General features: G+C 34.7%; 1 protein-coding gene across 7 annotated transcripts in view; it reads right to left on the reverse strand.

The window, feature by feature from the left end:
* Positions 1-15,963, reverse strand: part of LOC106870506 (ras-specific guanine nucleotide-releasing factor RalGPS1) — a 208,003-nt gene that overhangs the window by 96,913 nt on the left and 95,127 nt on the right. Inside the window, exon 1 of one of the 7 annotated variants that reach the window (XM_052971603.1) lies at positions 9,304-9,799. The exons of 3 other annotated variants lie outside the window; for them this stretch is intronic. In XM_052971603.1, the coding sequence (XP_052827563.1) occupies positions 9,304-9,381 (78 nt within the window). In that variant the 5' untranslated portion in view covers positions 9,382-9,799. Of the gene's footprint in view, positions 1-9,303; positions 9,800-15,963 lie in introns of those variants that run through there. 3 more of the 7 variants (XM_052971609.1, XM_052971611.1, XM_052971618.1) reach the window with 3 other exon arrangements.

Here is a 15,963-nt window from a genome sequence, read left to right on the forward strand (position 1 = left end):
CACACATACAAAAACACAAAAATAACCATATATAAATTAATTCATAAACAAATATTCTTGGCCATACTTCAACAACTGAAGCCAGCAAAAGTATAACAATATATAAATAAATTTTATAATACATGTTCATGGCGTTAGGAAGGGCATCCAGCTGTAGAAACTCTGCCAAATCAGACTGGAGCCTGGTGTTGCCATCCGGTTTCACCAGTCCTCAGTCAAATCGTCCAACCCATGCTAGCATGGAAAGCGGACGTTAAACGATGATGATGATGATGATGATGTTCAAAGGAATCCATCTACAATGCTTAGACTAAAAACTATCAGAGAAATTTTCCAGAAATTTGTTTCTAAAAAAAAACTCTTTATACACACAACTCTTCATACACAAATTCCAAGCTTTGCTCTAATTTTTATATTTGTTAAGTGAAATTCTTGAAAGATTACAAATCAATGTTGAAGCTGACTGAATTTATTAAAAATGTCAGTTTAAGGAATTAGATACAAATGAAAAGCAGTCATTAATTGGCAAAGAGCTCTCACAGTTTCAAGTTATTCATAGATTCACAGAAACCAGCAATTTAAAAATATTTACCATTCTTTATTTACAATATAATTTCCATCCTAATAAATCAAATAATTCCTCAATACTACATGATTTTTACCTTCTAAACAGACTTCATATAAATTTTCCAGCAATTTTATAGAGAAAAAGCAGCTTGTTGGTACAACATGTCAGTAAAACAAATATGATGCTGTACCAACTCCATTCAAGTTGCTGAAGAAGTAAAAATAACATAATCCAGTCAAACCAAAATGAAAATAAAGATAATTATTAGAATTGAAAACAAATGATTTGAATCGGCAAGTCAATTTAATAGTTCATGGCTGTGTGGTTAACAAGTTCACTTTGCAACCACGTGGTTACAAGTTCAGTCCCTCTGTGCAGCACCTTGGGCAAGTGTCTTCTACTATAACCCTAGGCTGACCAATGCCTTGTGAGTGAATTTGATATACAGAAACTGTGATGAAGTTGTGTGTGCGTGTGCGTGTGCGTGTGTGTGTGTGTGTGTGTGTGTGTGTGACCTTCAGTGCTTGACAACTGGTGTTGGTTTGTTTGTCTCCCTGTAACAAGAGCAACTGACAGAATAAGCACCAGACGTTAAAAAAAAAGTACTAGGGTGGATTTGTTTGACTAAACCCTTCAAGGTGGTGCCCCAGAAAGGTTGCAGTCCAATGACTGAAACAAGTAAAAGATAAAAAGATACGAAATGGAATATGGTGGTACGCCATGAAGAGAAATAAATTCCAAAATATTATGCAGTGACTGTATATCACATTCCTTTGCAATAAAGGACCCTGTTCACAATATTCATAAAAGAGATGTGATACTGCAAAAGACATTTACAAAGACGATGAAAGCATTAAGACCAATTAATCCTATCAGCAACAGTTTCTCACCATAATCTATAACTATAACAAGATTTTCTAGATTATAATAAATCAAGATGCTAAGTTTTAACAATGGAAACATACACATATAAACATTACTTAAACATTCAAGACCAACTTATCAGGGAAAGTATTCCTGTGAGTGTGAGTGTATGGCACATGTAAAGACATTCTAGCAAAGTCGTTGCCAGTGCCGCTGGACTGGCTCTTGTGCAAGCAGCACGTAAAATACACCATTTTGAGCGTGACCGTTGCCAGTACCGCCTGACTGGCCTTCGTACCAGTGGCCGTAAAAGTACCCACAACACTTTCGGAGTGGTTGGCGTTAGGAAGGGCATCCAGCTGTAGAAACTCTGCCAAATTAGATTGGAGCCTGGTGTAGCCATCTGGTTCACCAGTCCTCAGTCAAATCGTCCAACCCATGCTAGCATGGAAAGCAGACGATAAACGATGATGATGATGATGCACACATCACGTTGAAATTTCACCAACGTCAATTACTATTTAATCGTTTGGGATGTAAGTGGGGGGCATAAATAAAGCACTAGTAAGTACTGGGTTGTCTCTTCTCCCTCACGCACACTTTTTATCTAAAAGACATCAGCTTTGTTCAGACCTAGAATAAGATAGGGTCCATCAGCTTTAAAATGTCCTGCACATACCCTATGTCATGATGATACCACTAAGAATCTGTCAGAATTTGACCCCCTCACCCCCACCTTCATTATAATATAAACATTACCAGTAATAGAAAGAGGACATTAATAATGATGACAGTGATGTGTGCGTACATGAATATCTTGTGAACTTTCTTATGACAAAAAAACTTTTGTTATACAGGGAAAGAATTTGTCTTATTCAACGAAGCCAATGCAGGAATGAAAAGTATACAAAATGATAATGATATATTGGGTTGCCAGATAAATTTGTTTTTAAGTCCAATGTTATTTGAATTAACATGTAAAAATTTTTCCATGCTTCAATTTCACAAGCCCTCTGCTTTCCAGAGAATCTGTTCAATTCAATGAGACTTAGTTGAACAAGTTCTTCCATGAGGACCTGTGCCAATCTGCCAGGAAACTGGCCTAAGAGATGGAATGCTTTTATGATGCCATTACCTGTCATCTTCATTTAATGAGAAAGGTCCATGGGTGTCACACACACTGAATGTAAGAGAAACTCTAGCACTCCTCTAGCACTGCTAGTATACTATACTTGCTTCACACCAGGTTACTTGTAAACACAAACAGATTTCTTTACCGCATCATCACCAGCAATGGAAAAATGGTGTCTTTAAATCAATACAAAGCAGAGGAAAGGTTAGCCAAGTCCTGACAAGAAAGTGACACTGCAAGCCCGGCCAGAATTACATCCATGCAAGACAATGATCTGGGAAGACCTAAACCATTGCAAAATGCTTCAAAACAACCACAGTCAGTGCAGAGCTTTACATTCAGCAAATGCACTGGCTCAACACAGTAATCCAGCTCTAACGACCCGACATACTTCAACATAATGCTCGCCCACTTATCGCTTATTTGACAAAAAATGCTATTTAAGAGTTCAGTTGGGAAGTTCTACCACACCCACTATATTGTCTCTCTCACACACACCCACACATATAATTACTATTATGAGGCTTCAATCAAAAGTTGCTTACACAGTAATTCTAACATTTTCTGATATAAAATGCATTTAATTTGATATTAAACTCAATGATACTTAAAAGAAAATTCAGAATTAAAATTATGCTTAAAACTAAAAATATTTATTAAAAAAAACATACATTTATAACAAAACGTGTTTTTAAATCAATTCTTTAATGAATTCACTCCATAGTCTTATAAATTTTATACAAGTTATTGTTTCTCTTGACTTTTATATATTTATTTCTGTCATAAATAAACAAATATTTTTTAATCTTATACATAAAACTGTAATATATATGAATTATATATATAAAATACTATTGTATATAAAGAAATATAGAAATACTATTATATATATATAAAAAATACTATTATATATATATATATACATATATATATAACAAAGTTGAGGAGGGTATTGGATTTAACCAAACCCTAGAGGATACAGGTAATACTGAGTAAGTGCTGTATACCGACTAGTTTTGACCCAGTTGTTGCATGAACAGGATTGGGGATTATAAGTCGTGTATTAGTGTGTGCATATATAAATATATAAAAAGATAAAGACAGTAATGGAATGCTGGAATGAAACTACACTCCAAGTACTGTTCTCTCTTTCTTTCTTTTTTCAGCGCATCACACTCACTATCACTTCATACTAAAACTCTCCGCCTATGGATATAATAATCGATTCCTTTACTATTTCTGTCTCCGATGAAGGGAAGTACTGGATCTTCCCAGAAACAGCTGTAAGACTATCCATAAAATATATTTCCAACCTTACCATTGCTCTCTTTATCTTTTTATATATTTATATATAGTGGTTGGCATTAGGAAGGGCATCCAGCTGTAGAAACTCTGCCAAATTTAGATTGGAGCCTGGTGTTGCCATCCGGTTTCACCAGTCCTCAGTCAAATCGTCCAACCCATGCTAGCATGGAAAGCGGAGGTTAAACGACGACGACGACGATAGATATATATATATATATATATATATATATATATATAAATGTTATTATATATAAAAGATATATATAAAAATGCTATTAAATATAAAGATATATATATATATATATATATATATAATATTATATGTATATATACTAAATACTATAAAAATATTTTAAGTAACAAAGAGCAAAATGAAAATATTGTTCACAAAAGTTAAGAAATAAAACCAGACAATTACTATGGTTGACAGCCACTTAAATACTGTGAGAAAAAAGAACAGAAATAGTAACAAAATACAGCAAAGCCGAAGGTGGAGTCAGCCTGGCCAAATGTAAAAGCACATGTATCTACATGTGTTCTCCAAGGACTATTATTATACTCGAGTTGAATAACTACAATGCATAAAAGTGAAATAAAACCTACCATGAAACTTTTTTTTTTTTTTTTAACTTTCAATAAGACACCATAACTACAAAAACGTTTTCAAAGTATATTTGATCAGTCAGTTAAAAAAAAAAAATGAATATCAATGCAAAGATATTTAGCATTTAAACCAGCCGTATCAGACCCAAATATTCTACCTGTTCTAGATATGAACTGGCCAGATCCAGCCTATCACCCCTACCCAACAATGTCATTTTAGAAATATACAATCACATTGTTGAACCCTTAAAGCTGCAAGATAGTGCATGATTAATTCAAAGCAATGTGAATAAATAAATAAGCATTACATTTGACAGAATAATCTGAATGTTAAAAGGCTAATTTACTATTTTCTTAGTTTGTATTTGAAGCACTCTCTCTCTCCCTCTCGCTCACTAAGGATATAAACGGAATATTAGCAAGTGGGATTAGGCTGGCTGTAAGTTAGGTCTGCATCACATTTCATAATAGCCACTGAAATTACACTACATAAGCATGTGCCATCTCTTACATGATCACTTGACATGCTAGAAATAGCAACCAAATATCCCTAAAAATCACACCCAACCACCTATTGGAAGATGAGGATACATTATATATAAGAATGGAAGGGATGTTCACAACTAGAACACTTTTGATCAGCAGTCAGCATCATCATAGTTGACCAAAGCCGAAACAAGAACAAAAACATAAGCAAAATGAAACATTAAGATAGAGTTAAATAATACCCTCAAACACCAATGAATCTTCACAAATACTCAATTATAGATATCTTATGGTGTGGCTAAGAAGTGTGCTTTGCAACTCCATGGTTTGGGGTTCAAACTCACTGCATAGAAGTAGAATCTTGGGCAAATGTCTTCTGCCAAAACCTTTGGCTGACCAATAACTTGTGAAATCTGGTAGGTGGAAACTGTGAAGAAATCAGAGGCAGTTCTTTATTTTGGGAGGTAGTCTTAATCCATCACTTAGTTAAACACTGCCATCTTGAGTACTTCTAGTAAATCCATTTTAAGGGAAGCATTCAGGCCAAGACCCTGGTCTGAGCATAACATCCTCTTGCCAATCATACGTGCCCCAAAATGGGTCATAGCAGGATAGGCAGTAGCCAAGCCATGAAAATAAGTCCACATTATTTGTGAATCAAAACACGCAGAATATACCCATGATATGCATACTTTTATTTGGAAATAATCAAATTTATTCAAATATCAACATAGAAAAAACGAAATCCAGAACAGATATTTCTTTATGTGTGGGCAGGGACAATACACAAGTCTTTGAGCTTAAGTTCACTAAACAATGACACCAATCCTACAAAGACAAGCATCTTAAAATAATCACATCTATTTATAAAGCTACTAAATACAATAGATAAGCACTGGTTTTAAGAACACATAGCCTCATCATTATTATTTAACATCTGTTTTCCATGCTGGCATGGGTTGGATGGTTTGTCAGGAGCTGGCCAGCCAGAGGGCTGCATGCATCAAGCTCCAGTCATCTGTTTTGGCAAGTGAAATGGAGTGGTTTGCTTAAGAACATATCCCATCACCCAGACCAGGAACCGAAACCATAATCTTATGATCGTGCATCTAACACACTAACCACTAAGCCAAATGTGCCTCCATGAAGTTAATATATAGATGACTATATTCAGATTTATTCATGCAATGTTTCTTGGTTGTTTTTGCATTTCATTCTATTGAAAGCTATTATGGAGAGGTGGGAAGGGTTACTTCAGCACAGATATGTGCAAAATTTGTCTTTGAAGTGTTCATGCCATCACTTCAGTTAACTTGACATTGTATAGTCTGCAGTGTTAACCGAAACTAAAACCAAAAAGAACAAATGACAATTGAGAATACATTTTTATTATTTTCTCTTTTTTTTTTTGTTAGATGTAAATGACCTGTAAAAAAACCAGTGTCAAAACACAAGCAACATCAATAACATAAATATGATTGAACCAATACTAAGTTAATGCATTAATAATTCATAACATTAATGATCAGAATAATATTAACCAAAACTGTTTCAGTGTTACAAATGAATGAATAGACATGCTCAATTATTTTTACTTTTATAAGTTCAATAATTCCTTAACAGATCAATTGATATTAAAGTTAAGATATTTGTATAGATTTCATAACTATTTCAAAGAGACATTGTGCATATTTTAAGCTTCAAGCAATCTGCAATCAATAATACATTTGACATTTGAAAGAACATGCAACTGTAGAATCTTTCACTTCAGTTTTACTTCAAGTGTATTTATTACAACATACCCCATTAGCAGTCTGAGCTATGTTAGCAGCTCAGACTCCTAATTTAAAGTACCATCCAGAAGCAGATGCTGATGGTAATTAACCATTGTTGATGCTTAATAACGCTCCACAATGAGTATCTAGTTTCTTTCGATCCTACATCTGCAAATTTTCAGACCCATATAGTTTAAAAACACTTCTTGAATAGATCGGTGGGTCTACCATATATGCATGTAATATTTGTAACAAACAATATAGTTTGAATCCTAAAATATCACCAAACATTATAGCAGACTTTATCACTTGATGGGAAGTGGAAAATAAGAAGAGCAAAGAAGAGGTTAGGACACTTCTATAACATCCAATATTTCAGAGGCTAATACAATAATTTGTTTATCAAAATAGTATGAACATTACAAAATAACAAGAAAGTCAAATGAGATAAGTGATCAATAGATCAATAAAACCAAACTAAAGCATGAAAAATTCTATCAGCAAAACGACTTTAAAGTATCGACAGAATATTAAATTTAAATACAAGTTGGAATGGCATTCACTCCAGTGATCATTACCACAGCCTGGTGACATTATATTGAATATCAATAAATCCTATACTTTTGAGAGGTCATAAATGAAATATATTCTAAGAAAACATCCAACTTCAAAAACCAATTATGCTTTCTCCATGTGTAAATTTCAGAATTAGATGACCTTAAGTTTTATCCATTTACCATTTGTGAAACTTCAGGAAAAAAAAAGAAAACATTTTTATTATTTATAATAATTATTTCTAATTTAATTGGAATTAGATACACTACTGGAAACTCCAGCATAAAATATATTCAACTAACCCTTTTTCACATTACCAATGGTTGTCTCAATATATATTGATTTGCACACGTACACACACAAATTGGTAGAATCACAAAATTAAATAGGTTCACAGTATTTTCATAGGTTCAAATCTCACTAACTTTGCCCCTTCCAACAACAGAACTATTTTAAATGTATTTAAAACACTCACACGTTCACGTTTGGCTAAAAGAGAGAAACAACAGTATTAATGATATGCAAACGGTAAATAAGACTTATGAATTATACCAGCCCTCTCCTGTGCCCCTAATCTCTCTCTAATAGAGATTAGGGCAGTAAGAGGTCGTTGAGTCTGCTAGAAATAGAAGTCAAATCTTCCACAAAGTACACTCAACCGTCTTAAAATAAAAAGAGAGTCACACTGAACAAATGTAGTTCTAGATATACAAAAGACGGGATGTTGACGGCTGGAACGTGCTTTATCATAGGTCTACCTGATCAGGGCTGATGCGGAACACAAAACAAGAGTACTGATAACATACTAAGCTGAAACAAAATACAACTTAAATAATTCTTGAAATATTATCAACTCAGTTGAGCAGAACCGCAGCTTTAATGAACATGAGGTATTTTAGAGGTTAGGGTATTGAAACCTTGGCTATAAATTTCAGTTTGAGAAAAACAAATGAATAAGGGGGGGGGGCTATAGATGTGCATGTGAGTGTGTTAGAACAAACAGGATAAATCGAACCCAATACATGATCATACTCTATCGAGAGAAGGTTACGAAAGTGGTTCAAGAGCCAAAGGTTTCGTACGCAGCACCTATGTGCGCGCGTGAAAAAATTACATCAGTTTAGTAAATTTGAAAATGTTCATTTAATTTTACGATTTCAAAAAGTGAAACCGAACAGAAAACATCCCAAACAATTTAGGTCTTGAGCGCTCTGCGAAATATTTGGCCAAAATAATAAAATATTTCTTTTAAAAAATATCAATGTGCATTGCTAAATGAATAAAAAGAGATAGACGAATTTACAGATTAAAATATTTTGCAGGTCAAAGTGATTCAGCAAAAATACAGTAAGAGTCGAAACGTCATGTCTAAATATTTAAGAGGCACACTATTCAGGAAACATTTTCTGATTGCCAGTAGTAAATGTTATAAACTATCCCATTTGAGATAGAACGAAAGTACATCATTTTGAAAGAAATATGCTAAGAGGATTTGAAGTATTTTATTCTTTCAGAAGTCCGTGTTACACTCCTTGAAACTAAAGAGGGCTTGTCGTTGTCGTTGTCATTGTAGAGAGAGAGAGAGAGATAATAAAATGCTTCTATCCCACTCAATTAACTTGAGGAATTACAAAGATTAAAAACCGGCGAGTGAGCTTATATACATACATTACACACACAAAATAAGCCAGATACAAATTAATATCTAGTTCTAAACAGACTGATGGATGGGCTGTATGTCAGACAAACAATGTTCGCGGACACGCGTTTCTGTGTCTGTCTGAGAGAGAGGGGGGGGGGAGCGTCCCAGTCCCTTTTCGCAGATTATTACAGACGTCGTTTCTACTTGAATGCATTACATTCGTCATTTACGGAGGTAAACTAAAGTGGGAGGGGGAGGAGACGATCACTAATGACTAAAAACGTTAACTGCGAAAAATTAAATTCGGGACCAAGATGATGCAAAAAAAAAAAAAAAACTAACATTATATAAGAAATTTTAAAATGATATTTACCTGGGGTGCATTAGATATAACTCGAGGCGTTTTGCGTTTCGAACCACAAATGAAAAAATCCATAAATACAGTCTTCATGTTGGATATCAAAAGTTCTGTGGGCCTAGTGTAAAATAAAGGTACTCTCGATACTAAATTTGAACCAATAGCTTTAATATTGGTAAGGCGTAGTGTCTTGATAAAGTCCAGCACTCTCCGGTGAATTACAAAAGTTCTGATTTACATAGGTTGTATAAGTAAATTTATCTCTATTTAACGAAACAACAGCAGCAGCAACCTGGGACTTGTGGTGGGTGACTGGTGTTTGGTTAGTCAAGACAGCGAGTTTCCTTTATTTACCTTGCACATTTACATATAAAAGTGTAACACTTCAATGAGACACCCCCATCTTAACACCTGCCAACAAAACCAACCAACGTCTGTGTTAAGCCGTTAGGTAATTTGAAATAACAAAAGACATACGTATAAAAAGAAGACAAACAAAAAATAGATCAAGAAGAAAACGGTGTTTCCCCTTCAAATTTATATGTAAAATATTTCCAGATAAAAAAATAAGCAGGGATTGGTCGGTGATTTGTACGACCTACATTTAGTTGAAAGTAAAATAGTAGGCGGGGTGGATTATTTTATCTCTCTTACTCACTCATTGACACAGATACGACTAGAAGAGGTGTCAAGATTTATTAGCAAACCTGAAGTCTATATGTTTATATGACATCAGTGAGGGATATCCTGACTTTGAAAGAACTAACCAGTTAGGCTTTGAAAAGTTACGACTGCTGCAAAAGACAGGCGAAAAAAGTCAATCAATAAAGCTGTGGACCAAGAGTTGTAAGAAAAGCGGGAAAATTCAACTAAGAAATTAAATGTAATGACTGAATTCCAGTAATAAATAAAAAAAATAATAACGAACAGGTTCTTTGTCATTCACACTTCACAAAATCCTATTGTACTTAATAATCCTCCCATTGACAATTATGCTCGGAGGAAAGACACTCAGGTAAATTATTTATATTAAATAGGAGGGAAACAAAAACAAAAGACTGTTCAAAAAATATTTTTAAAAAACAAAGCATACAATTTAAGATTTTAAAAAAAAACGAAGAAATTATGGAGTAGATACATTTAAATTGTAGTACGTCTGTACTTTCGCTTCAAAGTAAATAATGTCACAATATCCCAAAACAGACACTGAGCCAACGCAAGACACAAAGCAGTCGTTCAACTTTGTAGAAATAGCAACCAAATTTCCCTCAAATCACATCCTACTAACTTACCTCTACATGGTCCTTCGAGCTGTTAGAAATAGCAGCCAAACTTCACTCAACTCATGTCCCCCAGTCTTGAATTTTTTTTAATGAATTACATAATTTTATTCCTACATACTCATGAAATGCTGAAATAACTATGGCTGGTCACAGCTCAAGATTGACCTACAGTTTACTAACTGTCAAAAGGCAGTGAAGCATTCTTCAAAAACAGATTTAAGTTTTAATCATGCTGGGGTTACCTTTGCTTTTTAAATTCAATATAGTGAAGTAGGTGTGGAGGCGCAATAGCCCAGTGGTTAGGGCAGCAGACTCGCGGCCATAGGATCGCGGTTTCGATTCTCAGACCAGGCGTTAAGAGTGTTTATTGAGCGAAAACACCTAAAAGCTCCACGAGGCTCCGGCAGGGGATGGTGGTGAATCCTGCTATACTCTTTCACCACAACTTTCTCTCACTCTTTCTTCCTGTTTCTGTTGTACCTGTATTTCAAAGGGTCAGCCTTGGCACACTGTGTCACGCTGAATATCCCCGAGAACTACGTTAAGGGTACATGTGTCTGTGGAGTGCTCAGCCACTTGCACGTTAATTTCACGAGCAGGCTGTTCCGTTGATCGGATCAACTGGAACTTTCGACGTCATAAGCAACGGAGTGCCAAAAACAACAAGTGAAGTAGGTGATAAATTGCTTTGTAATGAGAGTGCATGGCCTTGTGTTTTAGGGTGTTTCACTCATGATCATGAGATCGTGGCTTCCATTCCCAGGCCTTCATGTTGCTCTGCAATCAGTTCAACATCTGACATGTGGCACATCATGCACCTTTACAGGTAATGTCAATTTAATGGAGGTTGTGAGCTAATATACACTACAAACATCAGATCACTAGAAATGAATCACCTGTGCAGGTTGTTCAGCAAAATATTGTGGAATGCTCATCTGTAGTCTATGACAGCTTAGTCCACAAAACTACTTTCTAGGGCAGAAATTAGCAGAGTTATTTACAGCATAAGACATGCCCCCTTGCATGTATTCCAGCTCTCTGTACTTAATTCAAATCCTGCCATGGTCAACTTAGCCTTTTATCCTTTCAAATTCTATAAAGCAAAGTACCTATCCGAGGTACTTCTGAGTTCAATCCCAGGCAAGGCACTAAGGTGAATCACAAGATACTTGAAGAAGGCTAGAGTGTGCACAGCTGAAACAGTGAAAACAATCTTGGGGACACCACTCTGACTAATACATAATATCGGATGAGAGGTCTTGTGGGATTAACTCCAGCTCTTTGCATTCTGAGCACTAGGGTTGTAGACTTAATCCATCATCTGGTTTCATTCCACCACCCATTACTTCAGTGCTTTTAATAGAGTTCATTGTTATAAATATTGGCGGTCAAGGCCTGATTTAAGGATAACTTTGTTTTTCTACTACCAATTTCAGAGGCCCAGAAAATAAAATAATGGGTCACAGACACTGCCCATCTTCCCCAAACTTTTTTTCACTGTTTTTGCAGATTCCCATAACTCTCTGTCACCCTCCAATTCCATTATTATGAAGTTGAATTGAGAGTTTGAGTCATAATGAATTTTTCATTAGCTGATTATAAAACTATAGATGCCACTTTTACGGATACATTGTAGTTACTCTGTTGATAGAGCTTAGTGATCCTGACCGTTGATCTATGAATTCTCCACACAGCATCAATCTAAGAAGTATAATTGACTCAGCTGAGTTCTTCCACTACCTCTTCATAACCCACTATGCTGCAGTTCTATGACTTCACTGTATCCTTGGAAGGGCGGCTGAACAGATGTTAGGCCTTGCCAAAGGGAAGCCCATAACTAAGCAGGGCACGAGGTATTTTCAAAATACCCATACACTTATTTTCCCTGACTAAACAGAAGGGGGAAAAAAAAAGAAAAAATACAAGTCAAATACTGAAATTAATTAATAATTCTTATATGACATCCTAGATATATATGGAATTATAATAGAAAACTAAAACTAAGATATAAATCACAAGACAAATACAAGGTCAGCAGGGATGGTTTGTTGCACTGTCAACATGCTTTTTACAGATTATTCCAATCAGACAATGACCTCAGTAATGTTATCAAGCCAATCATTTTTGGAAATTATGCATAATCTTTGACCTAGCTATTTTCAGGGAAAAGATATACTGTTCTTTCTAACTGTAGTTGTTGTTTAACTCCAAAACAGCCATGATAGAGCAAATCTATGATAAAGGGTATTTCAACAGTGACCATTTGAGCCTTAGATTAAACCTGTAATCAAGAACCTTCCCATCCTATCTCTTTTATCTGAGTAAAACATCCAAAAATCATCATGGCTTGAACAGCTTGGACAAGATCTGCTCTACCAGAGCTGAACTAAGACTAAGCAACACTTCTTGTATAAAACTATCTTCATATAACTAGCAGTCCAAGATGGTATCCATTGCCCTTAATGAGAATGAGTTTTTAAAACTTAACCCTTTAGCATTCAGGTTAATTTATCAAATGTAATCCTTATTTATCCACGTTTTTAAAAATTAATTATGTAGTACTGTGTAGCTCCAAGATTTTAAAGATGTGATTGTTTATTTTTAGAATGACATTGTAGGCTAGGTCTAAGAGACTGGATCTGGCCATTTTCAACATAAGACAGGTAGAATGTTTGGGCCGGATATGGCCTGTTTAAATGCTAAAGGGTTAAAGAAAGCCAACATAAAACTACAAACTTAATATCTACTTTTCGTTCTCTGACATGTATTTAGGCTTTCACTATTTTAAATTAAGACCTTATGAACATGATTGGAGGTGGGGATGGATGGATGGGTGGATGGGTGGACGTAAGTAAAGTAAGATTTTAATAAAAAGATAAATCATTAACAATGAGTAAAACAACCATAACCACATAAAATCTTAAAAGGTTTCCTTGACAGTTGGAACATGATTTTAGAATAAAACTATCAAAATATTCATGCACACATACAAACATTTCTATTTACTGATGTCACTATGTACTATGAAGCATTTTACTAGCCTAGAATAATGAGATAGTAAGCTTATTGACCTTAAATTAGCATTTAAGTAGAAGAAATGTTGCCTATAGAAGGTTGATGAATCTATCAGCTACAAGCTGATAATTTCACACAGAAATTGTTGTTTTAGCCAGAATCACAAAATTATTAAATCTCAACTCTTATTCTATGTATTCATCAATTCCAATAAAAAGAATTCTACGAATAACACTAAAATGTTATTAGGCATAAAGAGAAAACTATCAGAATAATAAGAAAATACCAAATGGAACCGATTTAGCCAAAGAGGGTATTTCTATATGGTTGCTTGACCAGCAAGAAATAGCAACAAAATTTTTTTCGGACCACACCTTACCATTTTAATGCCAAGGTGTGGTTTACATTAACTAACTGAAAAATAAGATTAGATAGTTATGGCTAAAACACTTTCTATCACAGGAAGCTTGATTAGTGCTGACCTAAAACTAACCAATAACAACACAAACTGAACTGACCAGCAAGTGTGAGAGAATGTGTTAGTATTTGCATAATAAATGGTTTCTAGCAAGTAAATTGGCATGAAAGACTGACTTTTTAATAATATTTTATTCAAAGAAGAGTTCTCATTATTTTATTTAGTAGTTTCTTCAAATGCGTGGCACTAATGAGTTTGGGTAAGTTTAGTAGTATCAAAGAGGCTTAGTACTAATGGATTTGGCTGTGTTTTGGAATATCCAAAAGGCTTGGCACTAATGGGTTTGGCTCAGTAAAGAATTATCTGATAGGCTTGGCAGTAATGGGTGTTGTTGAATGTATTCGTGTCTTCAGCAGGCAGTGTTCCAATATGTTTGCTAAATTTAAATTTGATGTACATGTATGCATTGAAAACAAAACAAACTACAATAGCTACATTTTCAATCTGAATGATTAGGGAACAAAAAAAATAGGGTGTTGTAAGTATATGTTACCAGAAGAAGAGCTTCAATTCAATAAATCTGGGTCAACAGTCAAATATATTAACCACTCAACTATTGAATTTTTATATAAGAGAAATAAAACAGACATTTGTATGACTAGATATTTTCTTTGTGCCAGCTTGAAACTATTATTGATTACCAGCTAAATAGAATATTCTCTTACATAGGCATAAAAATTCATTGATATTTACAGGAGGATTATGATATTTAAGTGTTTCATATTGTGACTTAAATCTGACATAAGTAATATCAAACAACACCAAAAATCAGAAACTGAAACCAAATTATCAGAAGCTTAGTTCTATCCAACCCATGTTTCAACTCTTGAGACAGAGTTTACCAGTTCATGCATGTTCATAATTTCCATTTACAAAAATATTTCTAATCAGAAACAGAAGCAAAAAAAAATACAAAGTCCTGAGAGCAGTTTCCTGAAATTTTGATTTAAATACAGTTCCTTCATTTTTTTCCATTTTATATCCACCTTTCCATGCTGGCATGGGTTGGACAAAGACTTATGAAGACAGTATTCAGTATTTTACAGCCAAATACCCTTCCTGTCCCCAACCCTTATCTGTTTTCCAAGTAAGAGTTTTTTTTGTTTTTTTTTTGTATTTTTTATTTCACTGGCTCTATAAGCACAGAGCTACAGGATATATAGTCTGCAAGGAATGCAAATACACCATCACTGCTCAACTAGTCATACAAAGACTCATAACAAGCCTTATTTTTGTTTTGCACTTATTTTCTTTGTTAACTTGATTGAGGTTGTTTATGTTGATTTAAATATTTTCATGGAAACTTATTCTATTATTTGTTTCAGACATTAGACCATGTTCAGGCACTGTCTCTAAGGATTTTAATCATTCACATCAACTCAGTACATTTTAAGTCTAATCTTTAGTTCTGCAATTTATATTTACCATATCATATGTTTTTCTTCTTTCAAACTCTGTCAAACAGAAAGACAGCCATAGAGGTAGACATAAATACACACATATATACACACATGCACACACACACTATATGTATGATACCTTACATACAGCTTTTGTTTACTAATTTTACTGACATGGCACTTGTTGGTTTACAGCTACAACAGAAAACACTTGCCTGCTATGCACACACTGGGACTGAATCCTGGGCCATGTGGTTGCAAAGTGAACTTCTCACCACGCATGCATCATCATATCTTGCTACCTCCACCTGCTGTAGAATGCGCACAGCATGAGATAGTTGCCTCCATAGTATTCGATCTTTGGCAAGAGCATTCAGAAAAACTATGTCAAGACCTGTCCATGCTACAATGTTATCTCTCAGGTTGCTAAGCTTTGTTTCTCTCTCCATTAATCACGCCTTCCAAACAGATTTTGCTGACACCACAAATAATTCGCTTT

The sequence above is a fragment of the Octopus bimaculoides genome, chromosome 1 (genome assembly GCF_001194135.2).
Source record: "Octopus bimaculoides isolate UCB-OBI-ISO-001 chromosome 1, ASM119413v2, whole genome shotgun sequence".
NCBI classification, from domain to species: Eukaryota; Metazoa; Mollusca; class Cephalopoda; order Octopoda; family Octopodidae; genus Octopus; species Octopus bimaculoides.